This window comes from Tympanuchus pallidicinctus, unplaced genomic scaffold (genome assembly GCF_026119805.1).
Source record: "Tympanuchus pallidicinctus isolate F22 unplaced genomic scaffold, pur_lepc_1.0 scaffold8, whole genome shotgun sequence".
Lineage (NCBI taxonomy): Eukaryota > Metazoa > Chordata > Aves > Galliformes > Phasianidae > Tympanuchus > Tympanuchus pallidicinctus.
The window spans coordinates 40,633,752-40,654,567 of record NW_026294802.1 but is presented as its reverse complement, the minus strand read 5'-3'; the positions used below and the strand labels follow the sequence as shown (position 1 = coordinate 40,654,567).

Sequence of the window (20,816 nt, the reverse complement as noted above, 5' to 3'; positions counted from 1 at the left end):
TTAATACTGCAGTAACACCTAATGGCTTAGGCAAAAGATCCCAGTGTGCCAACAAGAAGCAGCCAACATTTGTCAAGAATTCATCATCAAAGTATCACTACTTTAATTTCTTCTGACAGAGTAACTGATTTAGAGAACAAAGAGGAAAAGCAATGAAACAATTACTTCAATAAATCTTTTGGCACTATTTCTACATAAGATAACTATAACTGCATAACTGCTTGAAAAAATGAACTCTACATTGTCACAGTGGATTTTTATTTTCCTCAGAACCTTAAAAATACACCACTGTATACTCGATTCTGTTCAAATTTTTTCATTAACAAACTGAATGATGAACTGCAAATGTGTTTACAAACAGCAACTGGCACGAGGTTTAGAGGAAGAATAAGAAGAGAAATCAGATGGACAGATACAAATGGTATGAGGGCCCTACCGCAGAAAAGAGCCAGAACCATAAACTGCATATGATTCAACAATATAATACTATTGCAGGGTCAGGGAGCACAGACTGAACTGAGTTTGGTGAGAAAGCACTCTCTTATGGAAGTAGCTGCTTGTGTATATATCTGGCTTAAAACATGACAGTGCAAATTGTCTTACAAAGCAGGCTTCAGCCCTGCAGTATAATCAGTTTACAGGGGGGCAAAAGTTTGCTAGCAAAGAGTGTAGAGTGGAATCATAGAATCACAGAATGGTTTGGGTTGGAAGGGACCTCAAGGATCATCAAGCCCCACCACAGACAGGGCCACCAACCTCCTTATCTAGTGCTAGGCCAGGCTGTCCAGGGCCCCATCCAATCTGGCCTTGAACACTGCCAGGAACAAGCTAGCAGAAGTGTGAAGACAGAATGATAGCCTACTTGCTGTGCTCTGGGCACCAGGCTTGATTTTACGCATCCCAGCACCTCACAGGGCAAGCTGTGGGGAGGTCTGAGGGAGGTGGGAATTCCGCATTTCTGATGATCTGAGCTTCACTGAGAACTCTCCAGAGGAAAACATCCTTTGAAGCCTATTTCTGGATACAACAGTTCGACTGTCTCACTTGTGCAAAGATTAGGATGCCACTTGTGGGACTGAATGCTTCCTCTTTACTAATCTGGCCTTTTGAAAGTTTTCAGTATCACTATTCTATGTACAGGACTTTCCCTAAAGGAATGTCTTATCCTTCCCCAAAAATCATAGAATCATAGAATGGCCTGGGTTGAAAAGAACCACAATGATCATCCAGTTTCAACCCCCCTGCTATGTGCAGGGTCGCCAACCACTCGACCAGGCTGCCCAGAGCCATATCCAGCCTGGCTTTGAATACCTCCAGGGATGGGGCATCCACAGCCTCCTTGGGCAACCTGTTCCAGTGCATCACCGCTCTATGAGTGACAAACTTCCTCCTAATATCAACCTAAACCTCCCTTGTCTTAGTTTAAAACCATTCCCCTTGTCCTATCATTATTCACACCCTGAGTTATTTACATTTCTCTTTTAACGCTTCTCTCGATAGTCATGAGGTAATTTGAACTCACTACCACAGTGAAGAACAGTCACTCTGATAAATGAAAGATGGTGAAGTTTCTGTTGTTTCCTGAGTTGTTCAGCTGTTTATCTGTCCATGTGTAAACCTCTCACTGTTTCATACTGTATGCTTCATGCTCTTGCTGAGATTGACTGTACTCTTCTACAGTCCAGTCCAGCAACCACCTGTTTAACTTCTTATATTGGAATACTAGCCCAGTCTATTATTAAATGGGGAAGTGGCCCTGCATGTGGTGGGGGGGTTGGAGATTCATGATCCTTGAGGTCCCTTCCAACCCTGGCCATTCTGTGATTCTGTGATTCTGTGATTCCATGGAATATTAATGACAGTGAAATATTAGAAGTGTGGGAAAAAAGCCCAAACCTAACAACACTCTATGCATGAGGCTGAGATTGTTGGACACAGCCAATTCATTCACAAAATATTCTGTATTGGTGCTTTATGGATGCCAGGTAGAGCCTGGAGGATTCCAGGGGGCAGCTGCTATTCACTCTCTGGAGAACATTAGGGTTTTACCTTGGCTTAGTGACCCCACAGCTAAGATAACCTAAAATACCAAAGGAAGAATTCTTTGTGGAGGAGAGACTGGCGAGAAGCAAGTGGAATCAGTTGAATTCTCAGGACAGCTCATCTGTCCCTTAAGTGTTTAGTAAGAAATACTGCCCCATGAAATTAGTTAATGTAAAGTCACAAATGAGATCAACATTTAGGGAGTGAAGTCCATCTGAAGTCCTAACAAGCGGCATCATCCATGAGCAGAGGGTGATGCTTGACTGTTCTGTGTTTCCTCTGCAAATACTGCAGAGAGATGATAGATTTAAGTCCAAATCAGGAGACCTGGAGCTTCTATTCTCACCTAAAAAATTAGAACGTTATTTTTTTACTGTTTCTTTCATCAGCAAGGTCTAGGCAGAAAACCTACTCTTCCTGTCAATCCGTAGCAGAAATTATAAAAGTACAAAAATAAATGAGTGTGACAATCCAAGAGTTACAAGTTTCTTCCAGAAGAACTCTTCTCTAATTCAGGCAGATATCTTCCTTTTTCTACCTTGAACAAAACTCTAAGACTGCTCTGGGTTTACTCACAAATTTAACCATTTACCTTCTGGAGTTATGAGGTAATTAGTTACCTCACTGGGATACTGCTAGTACAAGGCAGAGGATTGTCTTTAGAAGAAGCAAAGATTTCAATTGCAGACATAAACAAAAGAACAGAGTAGAGATGGGACAATCCTTTCTCCATTAATTTCACTTTCATTCAAGTAATAGATTTACAGTTCTCTCTTCAATCAACACTCTGGGTCATTATAACTACTGTAAGTAGTTGCCACAGCCACAAGTGACAACCATGAAGGTATTTTCAGACTTCTTAAAGCTGTATTTTGCAATCTACAGATAATTGTTTGTCTGCAAGACATCAGAAGGCAGTGCACAAAAAAGTTGCAGCATTATTAAGCTATATTCACTTTTACTTTATTTTTATATGCAACCAGACAATGAAAGGAATACTGGAAATAAAAGCAACTCAAGTACATTCAATAGTTGTACTAGTCTGTGTTGGGATGAGAAATATTGTAGTGCATTAGATAGTTCTTAGTTTATTGGGAGGAGCACTGTCAGGCTAAGAGTAATTCTCTGCTGAGCTCTGTTCCAGATTGTAACTCTTACGACCAATATTTTTTATCATGGCATAATCTGAACTCAGGCTGTGAAAATATGCTATCAAAATACTTTATGAGCTCCAGTAAAGTTCAATAGCAAACAGAAGGGATATGTGTAAGTCTGGTCCACTGGCAAACACACCGAGGTCCTTCAAATACTCAAGCCTGTTATTCCACTTCTGTGCCTACACATTGTGCTTTGGATGAATATTCAGATGACTCTCGTACAGCCTCCAAACATGGGTACTTTTTTGCAGAGCCTCAGTGAAAACAAGGGCATTTAGTTAGCCAGTACAATATGCTCTCTATGTATGAAAGCTAACATTACAGTCCTAGTTGCTCCCAAATACTGGTATTCTTACTTTTTATGTATTTTAACAGATCAGGTATGTTACTAAAGCTGCTAAATATGTATCTCACTCACACAAGAAGCACAGTGGGACTGAAACATAACTGATAAAAGGCACCAATGGAAAGCTGCTCTGCTCTATGCTGGTGGGAAAGTCAGGCTCTGTTCCACTTCAGGAGGAAAGCTGAGATCCGTGCTGCTTGGAGCTGCAAGGGAAGAAAGGTTGGATGGAGGGAAAGATGCATGCCTTGAGGGAGAGAATTCCATGCTGCGCAGAAAAGGGAGGAAACCATGCTGCTTGCGTGGAGGTTTGCTCTTCAAGACTTAGAGGACAGAAAAGAACTCCGTTCTGCTCTGTGCCAAGGAAAAAAAGCTGTCTGACACAATTCCCTTTGGAAAACATTCACTCCTACTTGATCCAAGCTACTTTAACAAACAATTATTGGGACTACATCCAGGAAAGAGCTTGGTATCGCTGTTCTGCACACCCTGAAGCGTAGTCATATGAAAAAGCAGCACACAGTCATGAAGTGGAAGGATGCATCACGAGTGCTTGGGACACTGCGTACAGCAGCTGCAGGGGTACCAGAGCCCCATGTCTGTGGTGGCAGCATCTGAGTGATTGCAGCTGTGTGACTGAGTTTATGAGCTCTGCCTGTGTGTGTGAGCACTGAGCAAGGTGGTGTTTGATCACCTCTTCAAGAAACAAAGACACATTTAAAGTCTGAATGGCAGTCCTTGATGACTGCATTTACACCACTTGGGTATCCCAGAACAATATTCATTAATGAGTCATATTCCTTAATACTCAAGAGGCAGGAAACAGCCATGAAAGAGAAACTAGGGAATAGAGAATGGCTAAACTAAGCAGTAATAGGCTGCAGTCTCAACTACTGTCCCACAGTCATCTGCTGTGTTTGTTTTCTTCTTGCTTGGTGGCCATGCAGAGCCCCAGGCGTAGTTTAGGAGACAGCACATGTCAGGGACATTTCCTGAAACCCAGAGGAGATCAGACCACCCTCAGTTAGAGAACAAAGAGTTTAGAGACATGGACATGAGCCATATTGCATCACTTGCCCTGAGGACTAGGGAACTGACCCATTTTATTTATGAGTTAAATAAAACCAGAGAAAAAACAGTGATAGGATAATTAAGCCATGGCTAATACAAGGGTGACTTCCAACAAAGATACTTTTTCTCTGCAGCACCCCATGCTGCTGCCAATTCCACTCACCTTTCATGCCATGTGGTAGTGAAAGTAGATGATACACATCATCATAACTACCATGCCAGGCATCCATGGAACATTGATTCTAAAATAGAGGTTAAAATTTTCTCTCCAGACATTTTAAAGAAATGTAGCATCAGACCTCTCACTTTTGAAGGTCAATAGGAACCCTTCCAAGTCAGATTGGCAGAAAAAGTGTACTGTAACATATGGGACATGAGACATGCCATGGATACTGGTAGAGAAGGAAAACTGCTTTCTCCTATTTCACACATCATCCCGTCACAAATTGACCTACAATTACATTCTATACTAGTGCATTCTGGAGTACTTTTTTCTTTCTATTTCTAGTGCCTTCCCCAAAGGTTTTCTAAACTTTTTCTAAGGCTGCAACACTACATTCCAAGTGAAAATGGGCTTAACATGTGCTGGATTCTGAATACTGAAAGTCCTTGTCTTCAGCTCACTCTTTGAAAACATTACCTCCATTACTTTTTGTTTAAGACTGACTTAAAAAAAAGAAAGAAAAAGCTGCCAGTGTAAAATGGTGTCACTAAAGTTTTGTAAACTGAAGATTTTTATTTTTATTTTATTTTTTTTTTTTTGAGAGAGAGAGAGGGAGTGAGAAAGAGTGGGATAGATGCTGAAGCCAGGTGGAGAATATATTTTTAAATGCCTAAGCTCCATTCAGGTAGATAATAGCTAGATCTTGTTCTTATTTTTTTGTTTACCTGTTCAACAAAATACTAAAGTATGTCAATAGGTTTTCTATTTTCTCTCCTCTTAAAAAACAAAAACAAAAACACTTGCAGCAGTGGTTTTATTCCAAATTTTAAAAATGGTTTAGACTTATTTTATCATTTTATATGAAAAGTCTTAAAAAAATAAATATTTAATAAGTCTGTAGCCCTACTGTCAGATGTAAAATAACTGTGGTAATGCCAGATTTATCTTGCACTTACACAGTGCATGAGAAAGCCTGGTGTATTTGATGTTCAAATACATTTTAGTAGTTGCTGTTAGTTAAAACTGGAACTCCTTCTTATAGCTGAATATTTATTTTGGATAGCATTACTGCAAAAGTCAGAAACAAAGTCATTACAACAATGAGCTTGTTACAGAAACACTTTCTGCCTTGAGTCACTTTCCAAAATGCATAGCAATGAGCTCTTCCATCCTTCCCTCTGTCAAATTCTGAATATATTTTGCTTAGTGAAGCACCACTGAGGAAACACCCATTTTTTAATCTTCCTGCCAGTTAAGGTTGCTCATCCTTATTTCAAACTCTATTCCTTTGCTTCTCTTTAATCCAAGTCCCCTCCATATTTTTTTCCTCCACTGTCAAAAATGGGCATCATGTTATAAGGAAACAGGTCTGCCACAAATGATATAAAATAGTGATAATTAGTTCCTTTCTAATCAAAGAGGAGGTGTCGGTGGGTAGTTTTGGTTTCTGAATAGGTCAGAGAAGCTTGCTTCCACTGCAACATCTGTGCAAAGCAGGACTGCATCCAAACAGACAGCCTCAGGGGCTGAGTAAAGGAGTATTCAATATCCGAATGAGAATCAGCTTTGACAGAGTACAGTGAACATCAAAATGGTAGAATTATCATTTCCTTCATGAAGGGAAGGTTCCAATTTTACCAAAAATAAGCCACTGCATCAACAATACGGTATGTTACCTTTTCATAAAGGTAACCCAACCTGAGGGGAGCACTTGTAATGTCTGGAGCATTTGGGAGATGCAGCAGTCAAAGGAACTGTCAACTGAAATTGGATGCAGCTGAAGAAGGTTGGAATCTGTATGTAGGAATGTAGTAGGTTGGTGGCAAATTACAATGAAGGCCCACACAGTGTAAAAGCTCTTTGCTATCTGAACCAACATCATGGAAAATAATATAAAAAATAAAAATAAAAAAAAATATTTGTTTTATTTCAGAAGTATATGAGTGCCTCTACCTAAAATGGGAGCACAGTGGTGGCAGACACCATACTTCTCACAGCTGACCAGGGCTCAGAGCCAGCAAATGTCTCAGAAAGGGTGCACAGCTTCCAGCAGCCAGAATGCTGGGCAACACTAATGCAACAGTCCCTTGGACAGACTGCTCTGGGGACAGGCTTCTGGCAGGACTGACTGTCATCGTCCCGGCTCTACTTTAGTGGACAATCATATGACAGTTGAGAATAGATACACATATTTATAAACTAGTCTCTGCTTGAACCCCATCAGAGCCAGGATTCATTCCATAATTTGAATGAGGGAAACATTTTAAAAATACTTGAATAAACAATTATCTGTTGTTACCTTCTTCTCCTGTAGACTACATTTAAGAAACACTGCCTGAACTGTCTAAAAGGATTTGCATATTACTCACATATTATAAGTCTTGTGTACCTTCACCTCAATCTCTTATATTTCTTTTATTTCAGTGGACCTGCACATTGCTGCTTTCCCTTGGCCAACGTGTTTATCTGCTCAGACACTGGTGTTTTTCAGATTCTATTAACATGACATAATTTATTCCAGGAAAGTTTTAATTTTAGCTCACTGTGTAATCACCGTGCAATATTTTAATTATTGTAAATTCTAAGTCAGCCTAATGAATACCACTCTGCATTGGACTGTATGTTCTGTTTACATGACTAAAAAAAACATTCAAAGAAAGGCATGTTTAGTTACTTTATGACTAAATACCATCTTTTGTTTATAACTTTACAAAGTTCAATGTCCTTACACTTTTGTTATGGACAAATAAAGAATTTGTCTTCCTCAAGGAAAAGAGGGCATTTGAAATGGGGTTTTTGGTACAAGTCTGCAGCGGGTTTATTTTAGTGGTGCAAAGAAACTGTTTGCTCTTCTGCTAGAAAACACAGATATGTTCTGCTAGTAATTAAGAAGGAGGATACACATTGTTCACAAAAATATACAGTGCACTTACATTGTCTAACAAGAAACCACAGCATCACATTATAGAGAGGCATTTACTTGGGTATGCCAGAAACTGATCTGTTTTGTATTGCAACCAAGGATGCCTGTGGCATCCGCTTTCAACCCTTGGCAAATAGCCAGGCATAATTGAAAAATGCAAAGTTAAAATGTGACCACAAAAGAGTATGGTTCTGGTATACATTTTTTCCCTGAACCTATATGAACTAACATTTGACGAAAGCAGAAGAAATTTAACAAGCATTAAATATGCTTGTAATAGAGCATGCTCTGAGGATCACCACATTCCTAAGAATTTAGCTTGTTTAAGAAATTCCTTGCTTAACAACATACAAAAAGAATGCTTCTGAAATTTATGTATTACTTGCCAAAACCTTTCATGTGACTCACATAACACATATTTTGCATTAAGAAACAGACCAGCTTTGCATTCTGTCAGCAATATACTTTTTATCGACAGTTAACCAAAATGATTTTTGGTAAAAAAGTTATATCTGCTACTCTTATATATATGTGTGCATTTGTGTTGTAACCCACAATATAATTCTGTGTCTCGCCTCAGCATTATTATTTTACACAACATTTCAAATTACATATTTGAGATAGAATGATCTTGTGCTTTTGCTGGCATACTCAGATCTCCAGCCTTGCTTACTTAACCTCAACTCCACAGGGTTGTTTACACTTGCAGAACCTGATTTCAATTTACTTTAATTTTCTCAGAGACTTTTGTATTTATAAAAGCTGAGCATCTAGTGACCTCTCTATTCCTGACATTTCCTTTACTCTCCACTATGAAAAAGAACAAAAACCCCAGTGTCTCATTTCTGTTCCAAAAAAACTAAACTGCTTCCTTCAGTGGGTTGGTCTCTGTAATTGAAAATGGCAACCAGATGTTTACAGAACACACCAGCAATTTTCCTTGAGGCCTTTGCTCTTTATAATTGTTTGCTGAAGTTAGTTGGATTTCATGGAAACTTGTCTGAGGCTATAGCAGAGAGCAAAACCGATCTCTTCCTGACTATCCTCCAAATAATTAAAAATAAAAAGCTAAAGAGAAGTTAGAAATAATGCTACATATTCCTGTCAATAAATCCCAAACTCCATACATAACCTCTTACTTAAGGAATAAATTTAGATCTCATAGGAATTCATACCGGTTCATAAAAATCATTTAATTTCAGATCATATAATTTACTTTCTACCATCTTCAACTTCATCTGTCTATGCTCAATGCATCTCTGATCTTGTGGTCCTTCTCCTTTCCCTACTCCTGTCACGAACATTCTTCTTCATAGATTTTTTTTTCTTTTTTTCTTTTTGAGAAGGTTTTGTATTTTAAGAAGATGCAGAAGATGTTGCAAACTATGTACTGCTGGGGCCTCAGTTAAAGCCCTGACCTACAGGTGATTTGTACATGGAGTCTCTCCATCTGCTTTAGAAATAGCTGTGTTTCCCTGTTCAGTTCCTTGCTTGCCTCATTTCCTTCTGACTAGCCAATAAATTTCAGGAGATCTGTGAGTCCACCTCATTCCCCCACAGTGGAATACAGTAGAGCCAATAAAATGTTCTTACTTGGTTGTTTTTGTTTTTGTTTTCTAATGGCCTCCTACAAGGGATGCCCCACAAATCCAGGTAACGCATATGATTACTTTACTAGTTTTACACCTCAGCATCTCTTAATATTGAAACTATTTTTTGCATCAAGACCTATTTACTAGGATACAAAGTACAGACTACTCTTCTTTCCCTGGCGGTAACCATTTTCTATGTTTTATGTTAACAAATACATTCCCCAAGTCATCTCAGTCCTCACGTTTATTTAAGAAAGAGCACTTTTGCTCTTTCCTCCTGTCTCCAGTCTGTCCTCTAATTCTCACTACTTTTGCTGATTAGAATGTCCTGAAAAATAAGAACTGAATGTCTGACAGTCACCAGACATGGCCTTAGGGGCCTTTAAAACTTATGGCTGTACTTAATTCTCTAGACTAATTAGCAGCACTAATGATAATATTACTGGGTGCACTTATGAAGTAGCACTTCTGTAAGTTCCCACCTTGCTGCTGGCCAGATGTCAGCAATTAAGCCTCTGTTCAAAAGTGAGAACTAGAGATGATACAATACATTAAGGGAGTGACATAAATATATGAAGCAAGAGCCGTGTATTTTCATCCTGTTTTTGTCAGTGACTTAGATGGTTTTTATCCTTGTTTCTTCATCTCTGAGATCCATGTGGTCACGTTTCTCCACTTCTGAGGCCTAACGTAAATAGAAGTGGGCAGACATAGACATTAACTTCCTGCAGAGATTTTCTTTAAACAGCAGTTTTTTCCAAAAGCCACCCAACAAATCAGAATAAAAAAGAAATGACAAAGTATGATTTGGAAGGATGCTTTTTCATAGAGGCAGAATTTTCTTTCCTCTGTCCCCAATTGCTTCTACTGTCAAACAGCACCCAGAGAGGGCCAGAAACCTGCAGCTATCATCATTCTCCATCTGCTGAGCACCTGTGCTTTCTCCTGGAGGCTTGTGCCTCCTGATATTCCCCTAACAGCAGCTTCTCAGGCAGCAGCCACTGAGTGCAGGGAAGCAGCAGATACTCCATGTAGAGCTGAGAATGGAAGCATAAACAATGTCTGTTCGTCAGTCTTTATATCAGCATTTTACAGCTGAATATGTCATATTTGAATGTATTCAGGATGCTTTAGCAATGAGGGATTATACTCTCCTTGCTGAAATATCTAAGTAATGGTATGGGATGCCACCTTAAATGCCACACAGATCTTCAGAGCCTAGTGCATGGAGAGAAGAGCCGAGATTCCCTTGGATTTGCTCACTCTGATCTGTTGCCTCACTCATCCCTTCCTGAGCAGCTCCACCCAAGCACTGCTCCCACAGCTGCAAAAATTCAGATAATCTCAAAGTCAATTGCTGGAACTTAGGACTACTCTAGCCAAGCTGTATGAATTACAGCGTGCTGTTAAAATGGCAGAAAACAGAAGAGAATTCAATGCAATCATACTGATAAAGTTAAGAAATGGGAAATAACTTCAGATCTAATATTCTTTGCAATATATTTAAATTTAAAGATACTTACAGTATATGATTTCCACTGAACAATTTCAGGCAAATGAATATGACAGACATGAAATACCACGGTATTGGTTTCAGTTGAAAAAAAAAATCAAGATTTATTAAGCCAGGAGGCAAGTATTGACCAAAGCTAAAATGGGTTGTTTTATGGAACAATACATCACAAATAAATAAAAAAATAAAAATAAATCAAACAAAAAAACAGCAACAAAAAACCTCAGAACCAAATCAATATATGTACTCTAACAGTCTTTCTAGAAGTCAGAGTAAAGTTTAAATCGTTCACCACAGTATTCTAAAAATAGGAAACAATGTAAAATCAATAGAATGGAAATGGTTTATGATTCTTTTTTAAAGTTATCCACTGCTGATGCACAAACTTCCACCAAAGTATTAGAATTACCATTCAGAGATAGCAGGGAGCATATGACATTACAGTGCATTCAGTTTGCCTGCTGCACAGTTGCTTTTTTCTATGGCCAAACTAACCAACTATCATTAAGGCTGTGTAGAAACTTTCCAGCTCCAAAGGCTAGCTGTAACAGAATTTTCCATGTAACTGCAGAATGAATTTCAAACTGTCTGGTCAGATTTGTAGTGTACAACTGCGCATGTTTTTTAGAGCCTTCAACTTTCTGGGCTTTGCATAATTGTTAGTAAAGGTGAAGATCTGAGAAAAGAAGCATATGACTATTAAGGGAGAGTCACCATTGCCACATGAATCAGGCATATGGAGCAAAGTGCAGAAATGCTGACAGTTTCAAAAAGAAAGATATAAGTAGTTCATTTAATTCTTTCTTCCAGTGTATGTCTTCGATGTCATGTGAGAAAAGTAAGGAATTCAAGGAAAACTTAGAAAGCAGACAGCAATTACAGAACATTATTTTTGGAAGGCAGAAATGCATTTTGGTGCCTGTGGTTTCATTCTGAAATTAACTTTTCTTAGGGAAAAACACTGTGGATATATTAGCAGGCCATCACAGAGTCATCGGGACTCACGAACCCTCTCAGTCTGCTGTGGCCCCGGAGATGAGAGATTCTTAGGCTGAAAGGACAAGGGAGAAGGCAGAAGACTCTGGAAGATATTTTGAAGGTTCTCTAGCATTTGCCTTTCTTTCTTAGGGAGGACCTAAGAATATCTGAAGAGTGTCTGAAGCAAAACAATTCATCCCACTCACCATTGACAAAGCAAAACAACTCTGTTCTGGGTTGAGGAAATAATGCTCAGGAGAAAGCCCAGATATGTGGGACTTTCTTAATCCTTCTTTTGATCTTAAATTCTGTGAGGCTGTGTGACACCAGTTTCAACCCCAACCCCCCCCCCCCCCCCCCGAGGCTATGTTAAAGACAGAATCTATCCCAGAGTCTATGCCTGTATTGTCACATTTCAAGAAGAAGCAAGACACTAAGCATGCCTTCTTCTGCCTAAGTGGCAAAAAAAACACGCAGTTGTGTCATTTATAGATGGCCTAGACAACCTGGTATCTTTATGATCAGTGGTTATCCAATCTCATTTGAACTGCCTGTATTGTTAAGGAGTTATTACAGGTGCTGCAGATGGAGTGATCAAGGTTGGAGAAGACTCACCAGAGCTGAGTACAGAGAGGTGATCACCCCCCTGCTCTGGCTGGCAACACTATTTCTGATACCAGCCAGGATGCCATTGCCTTCTTAGGCCACCGGGGCACACTGATGGCTCATATTCACCCAAACACTGACCAATACCCCCATGTCTGGATCCTCTGCATAGTCTTCCAGTCACTCTGTCCTAGCCTGTAGTGTTTCCTGGAATTGTTGTGGCCAAAATGCACAACTTGTCACCTGGTCTTGTCTCCATCCCATTGGCTTTGGCCCAGTGATCCAGGCTGTCCAGACCCCTTGTAGGGCTTTCCTACCCCCAGGCAGATTGACACTTCTGCCAAGTTGGCATCATCTGCAAACTTACTGAGGGTGCACTCAGTGCCCTCATCCAGGTCATTAATAAAGATACTGAACAAGACAGGCCCCAATTCCGTCCCCTGGGGAACACCATTCGTGACCGATCACCAACTGGATTTGACTCCATTCACCACCACTCTCTGGGCCCAGCCATCCAGGCAGTTCTTTAAGCAAAGAGTGTACCTGTCCAAGCCATGGGCTGCCAGCTTCTCCAGAATAGTGCAGGAGACAGTGCCAAAGGCTTTGCTGAAATCCAGGTAGACCACATCAACAGCCTTCCCCTCATCCACCCGGAAGATCACTCAATCGTAGGTGGCTTGATCCCCTGGTTGTCTTGCACATGCCATGTGATCTCCCTCAAGATGATCTGTTCCCTGGATCCTCTCTTCAACCATTCTTGTAGATGAGAGTCACACTGACAAGCCTCCAATCTTATGGTACCTCTCTGGTTGACCAGGAACACTGATAGATGATGGAAAGTGGCTTGGCTATCACCTCTGCCAGCTTCCTCAGCACCCTCAGGTGGATCCCATCCAGCCCCATGGATTTGTGGCAGCCCACATGGAGTAGTAGTGTCTAACCGTTTCCATTTTAATAATGGGGAATTTATTCTGCTCCCCATCCAAGACTTCCAGGTCATGGGGTAGAGGAAGAAAAACATTCTCATAGCATTTCTCCCCAGCAGTAAGGAATTCAAAACAACGCTGCAGCCCAGGTGTGTGGCATCTCTATGGCAGATCAGTGTGCAGAGCTGTCACACTGGGTTTCAAAACAAGAGCCGAACTGGTCCCAAAACTCATAATGGGCCAGTGCAAAATAGTTAGGAATGTTTTGTGGTGAATTTTTTTTCCATATATGACTTCTGCTAGACTCTTGGCTCACTGCCATTCTAAACAAAAATTCCTTTTGAAATTAAACTGAACATTCAGAGATAGATGGGTAAGACAGACCGCACTGAAAGTGCGCAAAAATAAAGGCACCAGACAAGAGCAGCTACATAATATCAAGTAAAAAGGAATGACATTTAACAGATTTTTTTCACAGCATTCGTGATCCTTGATTCTCAGTCCATTACCTTTATCTTTTTAATAGAGGCTCCAAGGAATACACTTTAAATCAATTATAGTGCTCCTATTTGAAAAATGTTATGACAAAACATAGCTCAAAATATCCTTCTCCAAAACGTGGTCTGTAAAGCACTCTCCCATCCAGAACAGTAAAACCCAGCATTTGCTGGCAAAGAAAAATAACTTCAAGCTGAACTTGTTTCATTCTAAATAAAGATCATTGTTTTGGTATGCAGACATGTTCTTTTACTTTTGCTTTTAAAATGTGACTTTAAAGCTAGGCACTTACATAACCAATGGAAAACTTAACGGCATGCTTCTGTTGTCATGAAATGGAATTAGTGACATCTTACTCTTTACCTTAATCCAAAAAAAATTGCTTTTTTTCAATGCATCTAAATTCTGGAAGCTGCAAAGTGTTTTTTTGGAAAATAATTAAAATTGTGTTAGTCTGTTTTTTGATTACTGGAAAAACACTGCTGGAACTATCGGTACTAGACAGACAGTAAAACATGAATGTCCACAATCAAGTTCATTTCTGCAGAGGTGGTGTTTAGAGGGTAAAAACCTGTACTGAAGAACCTGATTTGATCACTGTAGCAAAATCTAGAACAGTGATTTTTTTCCAAGGCCTAACTAAACTTGGAGTGCCCAGTTCTTCAGCCATTTGAAACCAAAATATTTCACACAGATGGTGAAATACAAATGGTCCCCAGAGATGCTGCCTTGTCTTTGCAGCCTGACACTAGAAAAGACTGTAAGCACACTGTGTCTTGTCACTCTAAGATGGAAAGTACACAAGGCAAGGAGTAGATGAAAGGTGACTGTGAAAAGTGATTACAGTAAAAGAGAGCAAGGCACAGATAATTTATTAGTACCCAATGCAGCCTGCCAAGATAAGTATATGTATCTCATTTTCAAGAAAGTTTCTTGGAGACAGTTGAAATTTATGGTGGAATCTTGAGCAGCCTCAAACATGCTGAATAATTATGTTTTTCATCTATTAAACTATTTAGATCACTAAAGCACAAAGCAAAACTGAGCTCTCTGGTAGCCCCAGGAATTTATTGCAGATCTGAATGATACAAATGCCACTCCCTTTAGCATGAGAAACAACCAACTACATTATTTGAGAGGTTGGACTCCATGATCCTTATGGGTCCCTTCCAACTTGGATTATTCTATGATTCTATTTTTCTACTAACAGAATAGCAGCCTGTGTGTGTTTTTCAAAGCCTTCTCATTCCAAAACTGACTTCCAGAATACCAAATTAAGATCGCAGTTTGACTTCATATCTCTAAAGTGTCCAAGATCACTTAACCACAGTCAGCATATATAACTTGTGGCCAAAGCTCTTCTATCAGGCACAATATAACTCCACATCACCAAGTTATAGTTCTTTGTGCAAGACATGAAGTTTCTTCAGTAGCCTTTCAACAACAGATCAAACTTCTACAGGAACTAAGAAATAACTAACAGCAATTTCCTTCAGCTTCTGGTACAAGTTCAAAATGAACTCGTGCATCATGTTCTTTAACAAGCTTACTGCATACATTACAAAACTATCAAAATATTTCCACAGAAAAAATCATATCTTCATGCATGCAACTTTCCTTTAAGAGAGAAAATGAGAAAGAGGGAAATGTTGCAGATATTTGTTACATATAATAAAATCCTCTAGTGAAGCACAGTTATTGGTGGAGTCAATATGAGAACTCATCAGGAACTGAAATGACCTAACCTGGTTCCCAACACTGTGATGAATCACTGTTGCATTTTTATAGAAGAAGTTTCTAATGGAAGAATCATCAAATTGTGAAAAATTATCTGCATAGCTGTAAAGGGTTAGAACTTGGCCTTAATCACACCAAGAGCATATAAGCTTTACCTCTGTGTAAAAACGTTGGAACAATAGCTAACATTTAGCAATGAACTCATTAACTATGTCAAGCTTATTCTTACTGTGATAAGGGGCCCCATGTCTCAGGTCTTCCACCAATCTCCTGTTTTCAAGGACTGTGACTGAATATCCATGCTTTGCCAGGATGCGCTGACAGAGCTGATGCTCAGTTTTGCTGTGGGCAGGAGGTGCATACAGAACTGCTCTTCTCATACGGCTTCCAAAGTACTGGAGAACAGTGTCTTCGATCTGCAGCAAACAATGCAAAGACAGTGGTTCTAAGACAGCATCTTTCAGGAGCATAATACATAGCTGTTGTTTTTCGCAAAAATACAGTAGCAAATTACAGTGACAATCTGGGAAGTATTTTTGGTGTAATAAAGAACTTCTGCCTTACATAAGGCATAAAAACAGGATGCTCCTTGTGGGAAACAGGTCACTAACATACGTAATACTCTAGTTACTCTTCTGCAGTAAAAGCACCATTAATGGATGAGATTTTCTTTTGTGAAAAGTATTTGTCTTTGGGATTGAAACATACCAACATTTAAGAGATTTAATTCAGGACATTGTTAGTTCTTGGCAAGTTTGTGAATTTTAACCAAAAAGTAGTCAAAATTATCTCCTCCAAAAACGAAGTTATTCCATGAATTCTAATTTTAGTAAGCTTATCTCTGGACACAGGAAATGTTACACAAACAAGGCACCACCATTTTTGCACAGAAGACCACACTGAAAAAAAGAGACAGATGTTTAAATATAAACAGAAGCATTCAAGATGTGTCCAGTTGTTTATGTGCCTGAGATGTAGTGTTCAAGTCACTCAGCAGTATGTTCAGCAGCTAGCAGGCACGTCTAACTGGCAGCCCACAGGCTGCATGCAGCCTGGCCCAGCTCACACTGCAGCTGCCTCGTGCTCCATGCCATCATAGCAGCACTTCTGCCCCTCAGGCCAGGAATACAGCTGTCACTCAGCACCAACTGAACATCAGTGTGCTGCTTAACCCCACCTCAGCAGGAAACCAGTTAGCACGCAGTGCAGCACTAACTCAAATGATGGCAAATGAGTTTATGGATTTGATATATCAGCTAAGCACGGTACTCTGAACAGCAAAAAATATGCAGCTGTGCTTTCCATTTTGATAAAAGAATTTGAAGACAGTTTTCGAGATTCATAAAAAAAATCATCAGTCATTTATTTGCAAATCCATTTTCATTGAACATAATTATTCATGAATATTCAAATTGAATGTACAGAGTTGCAATTAAAAAATTGATCATATCTCTTTACCAAAGTTTCATAAAACTTCTCTTACCAGGGAGAAATTTCACACACTCTTTACTCATGTTAGTGTTTTTGGCAGTACATACATTTGTGATCAATTATTTTCAAGGAAGCAGTACAGGAAGGTTTTGCACTTGGGTCGAGGTAATCCCAGACATGTATACAAACTGAGAGAAGTCCCTGAGAAGGGACTCAGCCCTGCTGAGAAGGACTTAGGGGGCCTGGTTTATGAAAAACTTAACATGAGCCAGCACTGTAGGCTTGCAGCCCAGAAGGCTAATGACATCCTGGGTTCCATCAGAAGAGGGGTGGCCAGCAGGGCAAGGGACATGACTGTTCCCCTCTACTCTGCCCTTGTGAGGCTGCAGCTGGAGTGCTGAGCCCAAGTCTGGGGCTCCCAACACAGTAAAGATTTGACGCTTTAGAAAAGGGTGCAGAGGAAGGCTGTGTTAAAGAGTTGGAGCACCTCTTCTATGAAATTAGGCAAAAGGAACTGGGCTTGTTCGTCCTGGAAAAGATGACGCTGCAGGGAGACCGCATTGGGATGTCTGAATATTTAAAGGGAGTTTTTAACCGTGAGGGAAATCAACTTTTTTTAAAAGGGTAGATAGGACAAGGGGGAAGGGTTTAAAATTACAGGAGGGGAGATTTAGATTTGATTTCAGAAGGAAGTTTTTTACTGAGATAGTGGTAAGATGCAGGGACAGGTTGCCTAGAGAGGTTGTGGATGTTCCATCTCCGGAGTTGTTTAAGGCCAGGTTGGATGGGACCCTGGGCAATGGAGTACTTGAGTATTCCTGTGGCAGGAGGGTTGGAACTTAAAGATCCTTGAGATCCTTTCCAACCCAAACCATTCTATGATTCTATGAAGAGTAAAATTTTATCAGAAATCTCTAATGAACACCTTAAAAGCTCACTAAGAGCTGCAACTACTGCCACAGAACCATTCTCATGCAGTACTTCCACAAAAACAGGGTCACATATCCCACTAGCTTAAAAGTTTTGTTGCTCTCTCTTTTATATATTTTAATAAAAACATTAAAAACTGAAATATGTGTTGTTACTTATATACATTAACTATGTAATATATTTTATGAGGGCTCCTCGAAAAGTAATGCACTTGTTTTACAGTGTTGGTTCACAACATCAGAGATGGATGTTGGTGGTATGGCATAGAGGATGAACCTTTCCATTTACATGTTGTTGCCACGTGACAGATGACAGCACAGGGGCAATCTGACAAAATGGTGGACAAAATGGTGCCTGACATGGAAGAGCATATGAAGCAAAAGTTTGTCACTGAATTCTTCCATGTGGAAAAAAATGGTACCCACTGACATTCATCAACGCTTGCTGAACTTTAATGGAGACCAAACAGTGGATGTACACACAGTGAGGGGTGTGTGGTGCATTTCAGCAATGACAACAGTGGGTCCTCTCTGCTGGTGATGATTTTTATGAGCACAGCATGAAGCCTCTTGTTCATTGCTGGTGAAAATGCATAACAAATGGTTGTGACAAAGTTGAAAAAGTGTTTGATCATTTGCTCTATTAAATATTGTTATTATGTTCTCTGTATCAATTAGAGTTTTCATTGAAACAATTAGGAGGCATTATTTTGGAGCAATCTTTCTACATGCAGCCCAAGACAATTCCTCTTCACTCAGTGTGGCCCAGGCAAGCCAAAAGGTTGGACACCCATGAGTTACAGGATGCAGTTTTAAGTTTTGCCTTGCTTCAGTTAAAGCTCCTCTATGGCAGAGAGAGCTACAAACTATTTTAGAGTGCTGAGCCTTAATGCCTCTAATCTGTTTGCGTTTTCCAGAGCCGACATCCGCTGTGGAAAAGACTGATGTAATTGATTAGAGGATCCTGAAATACAACTAGATACAATGCTATCTAAGTCTTGTACATAATAATTGCTAAATGTGCAACCCCAAACTACTCAGTCACTGAGATAAATAAATGATGATCACATGCTAGTCAGAGGAAGCACAAATAGCACATGCTGAAGTCACAGGAATTATGTTATGTAACCCTGTCAACTGTCCTCTCCTGTCCTTGCAGTATTTTTAAAATGCATCAGTCCTGCAGTTAGCACACTGCAGTTTCCCTACCTTGACATGCTCCACTTCTTTCTCATGCACTCCTTCACCTATTATTCCTCTCCTTTTCTCTCCTTTCTGTCCCTCGGGTAACTCTAGAAGCTGCTGGCAGCGGTTCCCCTCTACTTCCTCCTCTCTCCCCCCCTGTTCCTAAACCCAGCCCTTGTCCCTGCCCCCCCCCACATCACTCCCCCGTTGCCTTCTCCACAGCATTATTGCTGCATAACATCACATGCTGTGTGACCAGATGTTTCCCACTTTCCATTTCACTTGCAACATGGAAGAAAATCAATGAAGAGAGCCACCTTCAGCTTTATTTTGCAAACAAATTCACTTTTCCATCCCACGCGTGCTGCAATGGCCAGCACTGCAGGGTGAACCAAGGACACATGAGGAGCACTAAGGAGATGCAACTCAAGACACATTTGTGTCTGGTTTCTGGCATGCGTTTGCAGCTTGTCCCACCAACACCCCTCCCCATGCAGCTGAGACTGTCTGCTTTCTGGAATGAGTCCCACTTCAGGCTTTATTGTACTCTATCTGCATCTCCGTGCATCTCCCTTCGCTCTCCGTTAGCACTTTTTTTTTTTTTTAATTAAGCTAATAAAAGCTGCTATGAAAATATATCTGCTTAAAACAAATGGTAATAGCTTTTATTGTGAGTACCCCATGACAATTTTATTCTCCCCCGCAAGCAACATTGCTCAGGCTCTGTGCCAGCATGGCTGCTGCCTCGCAGACCACACCTGTGGTGCCAGGCCTCGGTGCCATGTGACGCTGTGTGAGCAGCTCCTCCCCTTCCCACTGAAATGTGTTCTTTTCTCTCGTTTAGCAGCTGCAAATCCTTCCTTAGTGTTCCTTTGCTTTCCAGCACTGAAGTCCCCCCTCTCCGCTTTCCCAACCATGAGGCTGGGGGAGGACAAATGATGCATGGAGGCCCTGTGAGCCCACGGAAGCCTCGTTGTGTCGCTCTCACTTGTCCCAGGGGAGGGGATAGGCCAGTCAGAGCCTCAGGCCGTGGGTGTCTGAATCTGCCTGACAAGGCCTGAGAGGAGGGGGAAGGCCTAGCTGGGGACAGACCTTCCTATGCCTCAGACATTGGCCAAGAGATTCACCACTTCTAGCTGCTGGCTCTCCAAAAGAGATGATGGGATCTTTGGGATGCTGAGACAACTTGGAGCCCTCAATTTAAAATCGTCACCTGCTGTCTAACCTACCACTGCTAAACAGTATGAAGTAGCTCACTGCCTTTTACGGTGCTTGCTTGAGATCCACGCGTAGCGTTGCCAAATTTATTTCCTCTGCCCTCTCCTTTCCTTTCAGAGCTATTTGCAGTCCAGGTTAAAAGATTCACTGCGTTCTATTTTCTTCCCAAGACTGTGCAATGTAGGGAAGGTTTTTGTTGTTTTTCAGCTCCTCATTAGAGACATAGAATTTAAAACATTTTGGCCAACTTCACGCTTGTAGCAGATGATTCCGTATTTTTTTTCCAAAGCTGTACATGAATTGTATGACACCGCTAGCCATGCTGATCTAGTTACTTTAGTATTTCCAATTACTTTAGTATTTCCAATACTAAAGCAACAGCAGTCATGCTTCTGCACTTAAGGAGTCTGCTGGTTTTTATAAGATGTTTCTCAGTCATAAAAATGCAGTCTGGGCAGAGGGTTTGTATAACAGAGGCAGAGTACAAAAGAGGAAAATAAGTT

At 40.4% G+C, this 20,816-nt stretch overlaps 1 protein-coding gene across 6 annotated transcripts in view; it reads right to left on the bottom strand.

Moving 5' to 3' along the window:
• The window catches only part of CPED1 (cadherin like and PC-esterase domain containing 1), a 139,614-nt gene that overhangs the window by 111,745 nt on the left and 7,053 nt on the right, over window positions 1-20,816 (bottom strand). For all 6 annotated transcript variants that reach the window (XR_008202858.1, XM_052668921.1, XM_052668916.1 and 3 more), the window contains exon 3: window positions 15,780-15,966. Coding sequence is in view for 5 of the 6 variants with exons in the window: in XM_052668921.1 (XP_052524881.1) it covers window positions 15,780-15,966 (187 nt within the window). In the remaining variant the exon portion in view is untranslated. The remainder of the gene's footprint in view (window positions 1-15,779; window positions 15,967-20,816) is intronic.